Genomic DNA, 13,026 nt, shown 5'->3' on the forward strand with positions numbered 1-13,026 from the left:
TTTCCTTAAAAAAAAAAAAAAAAAAAAAAAAAAAAAAAAAAAAAAAAAACCTAACCAACCTTGTACCACTAACCTAAACTTGTACCACTGTTCCTTCAGAAGTTGTAGTTGTCATAGACTGTGCTCCATAGTTGATTGCTCTATTGCTGACAAAAAATGTGTTATTGTAAGTCGCTTTGGATAAAAGCGTCTGCCAAATGACGTAATGTAATGTAATGTAATGTTGTTCCAGATACATAAAATGGCAAGTTTTCCGATAATCACCCAGTTACGGTTTTCTTTGACTAAGATGAGATGAAAATACTTAGACACTTAAAACTTGACTAAATAAAATCAGGATGAGGTTGACTAAATATGATAAGAGCTTAAGAGAAAGTGGATTACCGGTATAGCTCACTCAGATAAACATGTGACTGTTGAGTGATGTGCAAAAGTTGTAGGTTCAATCCCAGCCTCAGGCAATTTCTTAAAAAGTGCTCACATTATAAGCTGCAGCAGTGATCCTTCTTTATCATCACCAGTAGTTTGAACACTGATAGAAATAAGCTGATGAAGGAGACTAGTCAGTCCCTGACTCTAGCTCAACTCACTGGTACAAATCTCACCTGTCTGACTCTTTATGCTGTGTTTATTGGCAGTGTGAATACAGTATGTAGAAATCAGAAGCTTAACTCCCAACAGCTCATAGCTCAGTTGGCTGAGTGGCTGTGTCACTGTTTTTGTCTGACAGGTAGGATGTTGGTTCGATTCCCGATGGAGGAGACATATTACTGCCCTGTCTTTTTAACATCACCAGCACAGCGCCTCCTACAGATCCACAGAAATGGACACTGTGTGGACAGACTACAAAGAGATCCAGACAATCATACATATGTCATATACAGAGTCTAGAGCAGTTTTTCTAAAAGTTTTTTTTTACACATAACTTACTCCCGATGTCAGTAAAATTTCAGCTCTCTGTGGTTTTCTGTCTCATAACCCTCAGCTCATGTCTCTGCAGAGGTCAGGGGGGGAGAACATCCCCCCCCTTAGCTCCAGGCAGTGCCAGCGGAACGGGATTAGAACCCACAACCTCTGGCCCCGGTGTCACTGTGTGTATTATTCCTTCACACCACCAGCTGCCCTTCACACTCACAGCTCTTCTCCGGGCGCTCTTGTCTCTTCCCTCTGCCTGTCACCATTCAAAACTGACTGAGGCTCGAACCCACGACTGCAAAAGTGGCTGAGGTCTCAATATTGCCAGACAGCAAGCCTACTCTCTGTGCCACCAAGTCAGACTGATTGAATGAGGTTTTCTCAGGGCTTTAAATGACTCTTTCCTCTGGCTGTCGACATTCAAAACTGACTGAGGATCGAACCCACAACCTCAAAAGTCACTGAGGCTCAAACCCACAAGCTCCAAACTGCTAGACAGCAACCCAACTCTCTGAGCTAGTGGGTCATAGTCATTAAAACTAGAAGATTAAAGTATAGTCTTTATGCATCTTAAAATATGTTTTGAAGGGACCTTTTAAGTTGAATAGTATTTGAATTATATTAATATGATGTGAGTTTCTATTCGCCTTGCACAGAAAACCTTTTTCTTTATACTTGAGTACATTTCAGAGCCTGTACTTTTTTCCTTTTACTTGAGTAATTAAGTTGAATCAGTACTTCTGCTTTACCAGTCTTTTTTTTACACAAATAACTGTACTTCTACTTAATCAGAGCAACAATGTGATTACATTTGGAATGACAAGAAAAAATTACACGTCTGTGCAATAGGCTAAGTAGGCCTAAATAACTCAGATATAGGGTTTGCAATTGTAACGTTCCATATAATGAAGTATCTCATGCTTGTTGATTTAATGATTGTTTTGCACCTGCTGCTCACGTTTGAGATACTTCTGGCTCACCTGGAAAGAAGGTGGGAGCAGCCGAGTACAGTCAGCCAATCAGAGGCAGAGAGGGGCGGGTCATGCCTTCGCCTAGCCTTCGCCATCATGGGGAAAAAAATATCGCTTGGGGCGCTGGGATAACGTAATGCATTGTGGGTAGTCAGCTACTGTGGCTAATGCTAGCGGCTAGCGTAATAGTTACTTTACATGGCAGTAAAACGCCACTGAATGACCAAATTGATTTAACTTTTAACCATTTCGAGTAACACTGTTTCCATACGGACCCCCAGCGTTGGTTAGTTGTTTATAACGTGGGTATATTTATAACTTTTATAACATACTCCAGTTTCCGGTTTATAATTCGGGCCTGCAGCCGAGTATAACAAAGGAAATGGCAAGCTGCAATAATTAAGTCACGTTAAACCGGACCTTGTACCCACAATAATTTTTTACAGTGGGGCATTCAAAATTAAGGTGGATAGAAAATAGTTTTACTTCGTCAAACCAAACGGTTCAGCTAACGCTATAATCGGGAGAGACCATTATAGAACATTTCACTCTGACCAAAATAAAAAAAAACATTGAAAAAATATTTTCTTCAAACCCGAATTTTTTTACGTTTTGGTCTGAGTTAAATGTTATGTGATCTCTCCTGTTTCTAAATACATCTGCACCGTTTGGTTTGAAACCAGTAAAACTATTTTTTATAAGCATTTTACCAAATGTCTATGGGAAAATGAATGGCGGCTGAAAATCTCTGGTACAGTGCTGAAGCAGGAAGTGACGTTCACTTTGGCTCTCTATTACAATATGATCTATAATGTGTGTAACTTTAAACAATGACAGACAGGTTTCTGGCATTCCTGCCCTTATGCTTCAGTGCTAAATCCTGTGCTCATTCAGCTGTAGTAAGGCCTGCTGTGTGTGTGTGTGTGTGTGTGTGTGTGTGTGTGTGTGTGTGTCTCTGTGTGTGTAATAATATAATGTATGTGTGTGTGTGTGTGTGTCTCTGTGTGTAATAATATAATGTATGTGTGTGTGTGTCTCTGTGTGTAATAATATAATGTATGTGTGTGTGTGTGTGTGTATGTCTCTGTGTGCAATAATATAATGTATGTGTGTGACCTTTAGATGAATGCCTATAAACAGTGCTGCACTTATAGCTACCAGGGAAGAAAAGAGACCATTAAATAAAAGTGTCTGCGAGAGCGATGACGGCACGGGCGAAACAACGCGACTGTATTTCTCTGCACGTGTCGTGTGTATGTTTTACGTTGTTTTACGATGGGGCCGCCAGATTGCCGTTCCTCAGCGGATCATGTCTATATTGTCCATCCAGTGGATCATAAACAAGGGAAAAGTAATCAACCTTCGCACCATCCATCGCTGCTTTTATTCTCTCTCTCTCTCGGTGATAGCTGATCTTATCACAGGACTGTCTGTCTATCGTGGCCCTGGCCTGTATGATATGTGCATGTGAACGAACGTGCACGCTCTGTGTGTTTATGTGCGTGTGTGATCGTATGCCCAGAGCAGTAGTTAGTCCAGATGTTTCGTCTCTACAGCAACAAACGAGTTCTGGAAGCGTTCCCACATGCTATCTGGAGTGGTTGACTCTGCGCTGGCCTCAAACTTCAAAACGACCCATGGTCCAAAAATAGCCCCCGAAGCTCTTGATCATGCTGTAGACTCTTAAAACGTCTCGGATATACTCAGCTTACAGGGCAGAGGGCAAACATCAAGTCCAGAGCTCCAGAACCCAGTCATGCTCTAAGTACCAAAGACATCTCGGGCAAGTTCAGGCTGGATTCACGTTCAGCGTAAACTTTGAGCTTTGCAGGCCAACTTCTTCATCGTCTTCTCATGTTTACTCGAACCAGAAAACCCCAATTAATTTCAGCTCTCCGTGTTTAAAAACCCCAGCTAAAGAGTAGTCAGACTCTGCGGTGAAGAAGCCACACTGTGTGCTGTGGTTCCCCAACAGAAACAAAAGAAAGAACATCCCAAAGCGGCTACATTTTTTCTGTGCAGTAATATTTTATTTCAACTATACATGCCGTGTTAAAAAAATCAACAAAAAATATCATGAAAACAAAGACCATGATTATTATTTACACATTCACAGTACAACTTTACAACAGTATCTACACGCTCAAATACTCTGGAGAACATATATACAGCTGGCCTCGCATCGCCATGTTGCACAGTATTGAAATCAAAAAATACATCGTGGACAAACTGGGGGTTTGGTCTCTGTGCACGCACACGCTCTGTGAACGCACACGCTCTGTGCACGCACACGCTCTGTGCACGCACACGGAGCTCCGACTGAAATATAAAGGCTTCAATTGAGATTGCAACAGAAAGACCGGGGTCATATATTGCAATGTACAAGGCAGTTGAGCACAACCGGTAATGCGACGGTATATCATGTGTGTGTATGCGGGTGTGTCTTTGCGTACGTGTTGTCTCGTGTATAAAAGAGAAACCCAAAAACACTGGTCAGATGTCTTTACATACAATCATCACTTGTAAACAAAATGTGGCTTTTGGGCCCAAACAGGCATACTGACACTCAGGAGTACAGATCATGTCATCAAAAATGAAGTACCCATCGCTAAGAGAAATCGCCCCCGTCTGGCCGTTACGTGCAATACCATGTCACCGTGCGAAACCCGGGGAATGAGGGATTCTGCACGACTGCTGCCCCCCCGCGCCAGTTAGACGGCGTTGATGTGAACACTGCGTTAATACGTTGGGAGTTGGCTGTGGGCCAGGGGTTCCCAACCTTTTTCGGCTTGTGACCCTAATTTGCAGGGTCGCACAAATCTAGGGACCCGCGACATTCAAATTCCGGTACACCATCGATGATGTCATCAATGACATCATCATAGTATGCTTTTTTTCTTTTTTCTTGCTACGGGACGTGGCAGACAACTTGCTTAGTCCCAGTGCTGGCCAATGGAGGGCGGTGTGGGATAAATAAAGACGAGGGTCTTCCTATTACAAGTCAATCTACCATGTCCTGTGACTAAAAAGCCCTTATATTAATGTCAAAAATGTCAAAAATCTTACTGATTGGGGCTTTAAATTGTGTCTGGTGTAATAAAAAAATTATAAAAATAAAATAAAAAATCAGGCGACCCTATTTGAATTCCAGGCGACCCCACTTAGGGTCGCGACCCAAAGGTTGGGAACCACTGCGCTACGCTGAGCCGACTGGCAGAGCAGCGAGGTCGAGCTACACGCTAACATCCCACCGTCATGAAAAATACATTCACTGCATGATGGCACCATGACACGCTCGATTAACACGCTTCTTCTCAACACCGGCACAAAAGGGGGAAAATCAATTCATGCTCAGAATACAAAATAATAAACGATTATTATTATTATTTCTTTACTGCTCTTCTCTTATGACTTGCATTCTCCAGCGGAATCTTTGTCAGATCATTTGTTCTCCAACCTCAATTCAATTTAGGATTAGGTAGTGATTTATCAACACACATCTGGCAGAATTTCAAACAAATTGCTTATCCCATTGATACCTGATGCAGCATTTGTGTGTGTATCCCTTTAAGACCGCGAACCGCGTCACGCGGTTCGCGGTCTTAAAAGGGATACACACACAAATGAGGGATATACACGCAAATGCTGCAACAGGTATCAATGGGTTATACAAAAATGTTGATAGTATAATTATGACAATAAGATACTGAGAGGACCAAACCAATTGACATTGCCAATACTATAGTAGATCATTTGGTTGAATAAGGCACACAATGCACAGATTCAGGTTCACTTTGCCTAAAAATACCAATAACTCCTATTTATACGTATGTACAGGATCTGGTCATTCCCAGCATGACTCCTTTAGGACACATTGGTAAATGTTGTGTTGATTGTACACTGGCCACCGGGGGGAACTGCACAGGGAGTACGGGGCCGCAGAACCAGCGGGTCACATGACAGAGCGGTTACATCCAGGTGTTGTTCTTATTTCTAAGGTCAGTTTAACATACCTTTTTTTTTATTATAGGATTAATGCAGGAAGAATTCAACACAAGTCTAGTTTTGTGTTTGACAAAAAGCTGCTATTAGGGGACACGCTTGTTTGACAACTGCCCTGAAACTTTGAATTCATAAATGGGCTAGTCCAATTTCACACGGGAAATGTCTTTAAGGAAAACAGTAGAACATTATCAAGGCAAACCGTTTTGTTCAAAAAACCCATTTATACTAAGGAGATGAGAAATGTACTGTTTGTTTTGTTCTTAATACCATTTGCTACATGAAGAAAGGAGTCTTGTGAGCCACCAGTAGGGGCAGTAGAGGTAAGGGGAGGTTTCAGTCCTGGAGTCGTTTGCCCATGCATCTATCCACTCAGATCTAACCGTAGGGCTGGGTATCGCCAACGATTTCCCGATTCGATTCCGATACACAAGGTCCCGATTCGATTTGATTCCCGATTCGATATCGATATTTCAGTTGCAATACCAATTTTGTTTGGATATGAAAGAGATGATCAAAGAACTAATGCTGTAAAGTTTAAACTGTACAAGGAACCCTCTCACCTGGTGCATTAGGAAAAGTATTAACGTTTACAGATGTTTACGAGATCTCGTTGCGCTAAGAACCAAACCACGCAAGTCTAATCATGGGGTTAAAACCTTCAAGCATCCACAGGAAAAAAGCATTACATGAAAAGATCGATGTTGGGATTTATGAATCGATATCAGTTCCTTCAAATTAATCGATCGATTTGTATTGATAAAAACAATTTTAAACCCAGCCCTATCTAACAGTGCATTCGATTGGTGCGTGCGCAACTTAATCTGCAAGTCTTTGCCTGCAATATGACGCACGCACGCACACACCTAAGTCAAGAGACATCCCAGTCTAGGGAGGGGAAAAAACACACAATGCATCAGAGACCAACTCCATAACAGGCAGCTTGATCTAAAACCAGTAGCAGCAAATGTACTTACTAGTAACATGTCCCAGTGAGTTACAGAAAGACCCACACGGACACAACCTAACCTCACCCCGTTAGCAAAACACACTCGAGTGAACACACAGAGAAATGTGGCGTAGGCTAGGTTTAGATAGGCTAGGTTTAGACGGGCTAGGTTTAGACGGGCTAGGTTTAGACGGGCTAGGTTTAGATAGGCTAGGTTTAGATAGGCTAGGTTTAGACGGGCTAGGTTTAGACGGGCTAGGTTTAGACGGGCTAGGTTTAGATAGGCTAGGTTTAGATAGGCTAGGTTTAGACGGGCTAGGTTTAGACGGGCTAGGTTTAGATAGGCTAGGTTTAGATAGGCTAGGTTTAGACGGGCTAGGTTTAGACGGGCTAGGTTTAGACGGGCTAGGTTTAGATAGGCTAGGTTTAGATAGGCTAGGTTTAGACGGGCTAGGTTTAGACGGGCTAGGTTTAGACGGGCTAGGTTTAGATAGGCTAGGTTTAGACGGGCTAGGTTTAGACGGGCTAGGTTTAGACGGGCTAGGTTTAGATAGGCTAGGTTTAGACGGGCTAGGTTTAGACGGGCTAGGTTTAGATAGGCTAGGTTTAGACGGGCTAGGTTTAGACGGGCTAGGTTTAGACGGGCTAGGTTTAGATAGGCTAGGTTTAGATAGGCTAGGTTTAGACGGGCTAGGTTTAGACGGGCTAGGTTTAGATAGGCTAGGTTTAGACGGGCTAGGTTTAGACAGGCTAGGTTTAGACGGGCTAGGTTTAGACGGGCTAGGTTTAGATGGGCTAGGTTTAGACAGGCTAGGTTTAGACGGGCTAGGTTTAGATAGGCTAGGTTTAGACGGGCTAGGTTTAGACGGGCTAGGTTTAGATAGGCTAGGTTTAGATAGGCTAGGTTTAGACGGGCTAGGTTTAGATAGGCTAGGTTTAGATAGGCTAGGTTTAGACGGGCTCTTGATGATGTGGAAAATGGCCGACAGTGACTTAGGTCTTAGACAGGTCCTAAGGTGCATCATATGGCGCCATGTGGCACCTACTCTTGATTACCAGGTACCAGCAGGGCCTAAAATGTGTGCACCAGCACACACACACACACACACCCTCAGTTACACTCTGAACGGTTCCCCTGTTAGCATCCTGCCAGATCCAGCTGTCCGTGGTCACGCGTATCTCAAGCAACATGCATACTATGATTTGAGTCTCTTCTCCTCTCCTCTCCTCTCCTCTCCTCTCCTCTCCTCTCCTCTCCTCTCCTCTCCTCTCCTCTCCTCTCCTCTCCCCTGCTCTCCTCTCCTCTCTCCCCCTCCCCTCCTCTCCTCTCCTCCCAGGCCGTCTTACTGACACGGGCGTTTCTCTCCTCTCGGGCTCAGTTCACATTAGTGGGAAGACAGTGCTCAAAGGCAGTGACAAATGAGAGCCATTCTTCAAGTATTCCACTGGGTTGGACCTGGTACCACACACACACACACACACACACACACACACACACACACAGACTGCGTAAATGGGCCCTGGCCGGCGTCGTAAAGCCTCGCACCCGACCCGGGAAACAGGCTACACACAAGCCCAGACACAGTGGGTGGGGCGGGGCAGCAGATTCCCTACTGTCCACTAGGGGGAGGGAGATGGAGAACGAGCCCCAAGGAGGAGTATCTTTGGCCACATGTGTGATATTCCCTTTTTAGTGTGAGTGAATGTGCAGGTCATCCAAAGGAGGAAACGCACCTCGACACACTGCCCCCTACAGGCCGCAGGGCTCCAAACTCCAGCAGTCCAGTCCGAGAGCTCACTCACAACAAGTGTTTTTAGTAGCTGTACTTATTGACCACTCTCATCTGTTGTGAAGTCTGTGGTGAGAAGCCGTTGGGTTTGGGCGGCACGTCGGGCTTTAACGACGGGGTCCGTTTGAGGCTCGTGCGCGGGAGCGAGCCGTACCCTCCACTGTACCCGCTGTAGCTGCTCTGTCGGGACACCGAGGGCGGGTGGGGCGAGTGCAGCCCCGCCCCCATCGCTCCGCCGTGGGAGTCCAGTCTGGAGGGGGGCGTGGGGGGCATGTAGCCCCCGCCTCTGTTCATGCTGTGCTGGCGAGACACAGACACCCCCATGCTCACCCCGTTGGGCGAGGTGGAGAGCGAGTGCCGTTGGGAGGCGCTCCGGTGGAGGTGGTACCCCCCTGCCCGCTGCCTCTCCAGGGTGCCCCCCATGCTCAGGCTGCACGTGGGCGAGCCGGGCGAGCTGGGCATGGGCACGTCCACCCGCTTGGTGGGGCTGTGCCGGGGCAGCGAGGACGAGGGCGAGTACAGGGAGGCCTCTCGGCTGGGCACCTTGGGGGGCATCTCCGTCAGGGCCTCCATGGGCTCCAGCATGAGGTGCTGCCTCGAGCGCGGCCCCGAGCCCTCCTGGAGGATGGCCTTGTTGCCTACGTTGCCCCCGGAGTCGTTGAGGTGTTTCAGAAGGTCGTTCAAGGTGTTCCGGGCGTCCACGCACCTCTTTTGGTCCTTCCTACCTCCTCCCTTAGAGTCCGTGTTCTTCAGTTTCTTCTCCGAGGAACGTGGCAGCGTGTCCTCTCCCGCCATCATGTCGAGGTGAGCGTGGTCGTGCGTGGCGTTGGGCAGGACCACGGCGCTGGGGATGTGGGAGTGTCCCAGGGCGAGGTGAGGGTTGTGGTTCGCGGCGGTGGAGTGAGGAGGAGGCGGCGAGGAGGGGAGATACTGCGGGCTCTTGGCGGCGGTGGCGTTGGACTCTTTGCGGGGGCCGCCGACCTTGGCGTGACCCCTCTCCCACTGGTTCTTGATGGGCTGCAGTCCCTTCTGCTGCAGCACGGGGGTGCTCTCGGGCGTGGGCAGCGCCGCCAGCTCCGGGGGCTGACAGCCGTCGCGCAGGATCATGGTCTTGGTGTCTCCGTTGGGCGAGTTCAAGTCCTTGCCGTTGCTCAGCAGGTTGGTGTACAGCTTGGGCGAGTCCATGTCGGGCTGGTACTCCTATGAAACATGAGAATAAAAATAAATAAATTAAAATTCAAACTTTCACATTCCGCTCCGGATCACCAGTGATGACGAGCATGAGGAGCTGCTCTGGCGGCGGGTACCTTCACGGGGCTGTCGAAGAGGCCGTTGAGCTTGGCGAAGCTCCCGGTGGAGTCCGAGCAGGACGGGGCCGACTCCGCGTCCTTGCGGACGTGCCGTGGCTTGCGGTGCAGGAAGGAGTCTCGGTAGCAGAAGACCACCAGGCCGGCCAGGAGAGCGCCCAGGAGGAACGCGGCGAACACGCAGGTGATGAGGATGTTCATGTGGACCATCTGGTTGGCCTCGCCCGCCTGGATCTCCCACACGCCTACAACAGAACGGGGCGATCAGGTTAAACCCACCTGATGCACGCAGAGTGCTCCGTGTAGCACGTCCTCCACCCACCCCACAGCAGAAGGTGTTTGCGTGTGAACTCAACCATGCATGAGTTTCTGCCTTTACCCCCACCCCACCCCAGACGGTAAGCCTGTCAGTCAACCAAATCCAAAAATCCATAATGCAACTGAGAAGATTCTTATTCATCTAAGCCCAGATGAAGAAGAAACATGGTGAAAATTGGCAGAAGCTGTTAGGTACCCACATCCAGTTCACCATCTATGAGAAGTAGTGCTAGGTTAGTTGAGAAGGGAAGCCAGAGGCCAGAGAAGTGTTGCCTTGTTCCATTTTCCATTAGAAGCTATGTTCATGCATCATCTAACCAGTAACGGGGGTTATAGGAGTGCATTTAACCCTATGTGGGACGGAGAAGCAAACCATTTCCCAAAGGAGATCAACCAGGAAGAAGGAAGCTGGCTGGAGGAAAGGCACGACGTGGACCTTCCAGGTGTTCAGACACCTGCAGCTCGGGCCGGAGGTTTGTTAGTAACCACAGACATTTGGAAGAGTTAGTCATCCAGAGTGCAGTCACTGTCGAGCAGGGCCAGCCAATGATCTACCACCACCCGGGGGGGGTGAGTGAACGGGTTAAACCAAAGCCAAGGTTACAAGATCTAGACTGGCAGAGACAAACGCTAGGGCCAACGAAAAGAAGCCAAAGAAAGAATACAAGAATACTACGCGGAGGGTTTTAATGATTAGAAATTAAGAAATAAAGAAAGATATTTTCACCATGTAAAAGAAAAAGAAAAATGTTAATATGAAAGTATAAGATGCACAGGAACATAAATTGCGAAAGAAAATTCTTCTTGGAAAAAAGTAAGAGAAAGGAAATGAAAGTCTGCCATGTTATCTGATGGAAACCCTAAATAGCTGCCATTGTGTTTGCACGTGTGCGTGCGTACGTGTGTGTGCACGTGTGTTAGCACGTGTGCGTGCGTACGTGTGTGTGTGTGTGTGTGCACGTGTGTTAGCACGTGTGCGTGTTGTGTGTGTGTGTGTGTGTGCACGTGTCTACAGAATGTGTAGTGCGTGTTGTGTGTGTGTGTGTGTGTGGCATAGTGAGAGGCGTGGCTGGCAGCTATCTGATTGGGCTCCATGCAGTGCGCTGGCTGCCTCCTCCCCGTGGGGCCCTTACCCTCTTGGCCACCTGGGAGAGAGTCTAAAGAACGGGAGGTGTCTGGCTCATCCTGCTGCACAGAGCCTGAGCCGTACAGCTCTGGATCGGGCCCAGAGCCGGGCCTCTGAGTGGTGGGGGTGAGTACTGGGGGGTGTATGGCGGGCCCACTGGGCTGGCCAGCAGTGACTGGTGCTGATGATGATGATAACTCCATGTCTGTGGTGACAAACAAATTGTTAACAAACGGTGCAGACGACATGTGGGGGTAAAGCAACACGTATCATCCCAGTTAGTAGGCATGGGGGGGTGGGGGGGGTATTTTTTTTTTTTTTTTTTTGCGGTTAGTGTCTGGAAAGAAAATAGGTATTTCATGAATGTTGCTTAGACATCAAAAAGTGATCAACAATTTAGCGAGAATTTGATATTCAGAGATCAATGCAAGGAAATTGTATTTTTTGCTCAGACAATTTGGAAGGAGGGGGGGGGGGGGGGGGCGGAGCAGATCTTGAAAGAGGAGTCGGTACACAACAGTAACGATGCCAGAAGATGCGGAGATGGGGGGGCGGGGCATGCAAGAGGAAGAGGAAGGAGGGGGAGCAGGAAGTCACGAGTGACAAACAGGAAGTGAATCTGTGTACTGAGAGTGAGAGAGAGAGAGAGAGAGAGAGAGAGAGAGAGAGAGAGAGAGAGAGCGCCGAGGTGGCCTCAGGTGGAGCTGCGGCCGGTGAGCGATGATGATGATGATGATGATGACGATGATGCAGGTGACAAAGTGTCGAGGAGGAGTTTGGTTTGACGGAAGACGAGGTGATGCGAGCGGTGGCAGTAGTGACAGAGAGACAGGGAGGTTGTGGAGATGCTGAACTTAAGGATAAAGAAACCATTTGAGTAAAAGATCAAACTAACCAGAGGTAGGGTCGCCAAATGTTTTGTAATCTGGCGCTGAGGTAGTAGCCAAAAACGCTAAAAGAATTCAAAGGACAAGAAATCAGTATAATGGAATTCAGGAAGTCAAAAGAAGAAGCTAAGACACAAACTAAGAGTGCAGTTTTAATTAGCTTAACGATAAAGCACTCGCTAGCCGTGTCCGTCTCTCCAGCTCTGTAAGGCTGGCGTGGTCTGGAGTTCCCTCTGGTTCTGATCGATACTGAGGTTCAGCTCGGGCCATGTTCGGCCGGTACAAACGGAGGGAAACTAAAAGTCCGTGCAGGACACTTTGTCTGGTCGTCGGATCATCATAAGACCTCTCTCGTTTGCACCAGCTGAACATGCCCCCGTTACGTGTGCATGTCCATGTTGCTGCATTAGTTACAGGTGGCCATGTAGCGTATGTAGATGTGTGTGTTAATACTGCACACAGACTCATGTAGGGACACGTTACTGGAGTGACTGGTTACTGGTGTGTGTTACAGGTGTGTTACAGGCTCATGGTGTGTGTGTGTGTGTGTGGAGATGGGTTTGTGTTTCGTGTGTGTATGTCTTTGTGTGTCTGTGTGTTGTGTGTGTGTTGTATGTGTGTGTGTGTGTGTGTGTGTGTGTGTGTGTGTGTGTGTGTGTGTGATGACATGATGGAGACGAGCCTTACCGTGACAGTCTCCCAGATGGGCAGTGTTTCCAAACTCCACGTCCTGCTCATATCCAGTCCTGAGAGAGAGAGAG

General features: G+C 47.4%; 1 protein-coding gene across 1 annotated transcript in view; it reads right to left on the reverse strand.

The window, feature by feature from the left end:
• Positions 1-8,495: 8,495 nt before the first annotated feature.
• Positions 8,496-13,026, reverse strand: part of sema6d (semaphorin 6D) — a gene marked incomplete at its 5' end in the record, with an annotated part of 22,857 nt that continues 18,326 nt past the window's right edge. Inside the window, 5 exons of the mRNA XM_083653037.1 lie at positions 8,496-9,827; positions 9,935-10,179; positions 11,386-11,583; positions 12,274-12,330; positions 12,953-13,011. Of these exons, the coding sequence (XP_083509163.1) occupies positions 8,652-9,827; positions 9,935-10,179; positions 11,386-11,583; positions 12,274-12,330; positions 12,953-13,011 (1,735 nt within the window). The 3' untranslated portion in view covers positions 8,496-8,651. The remainder of the gene's footprint in view (positions 9,828-9,934; positions 10,180-11,385; positions 11,584-12,273; positions 12,331-12,952; positions 13,012-13,026) is intronic.

This window comes from Poromitra crassiceps (assembly GCF_964638095.1).
Source record: "Poromitra crassiceps genome assembly, chromosome: 16".
Lineage (NCBI taxonomy): Eukaryota > Metazoa > Chordata > Actinopteri > Beryciformes > Melamphaidae > Poromitra > Poromitra crassiceps.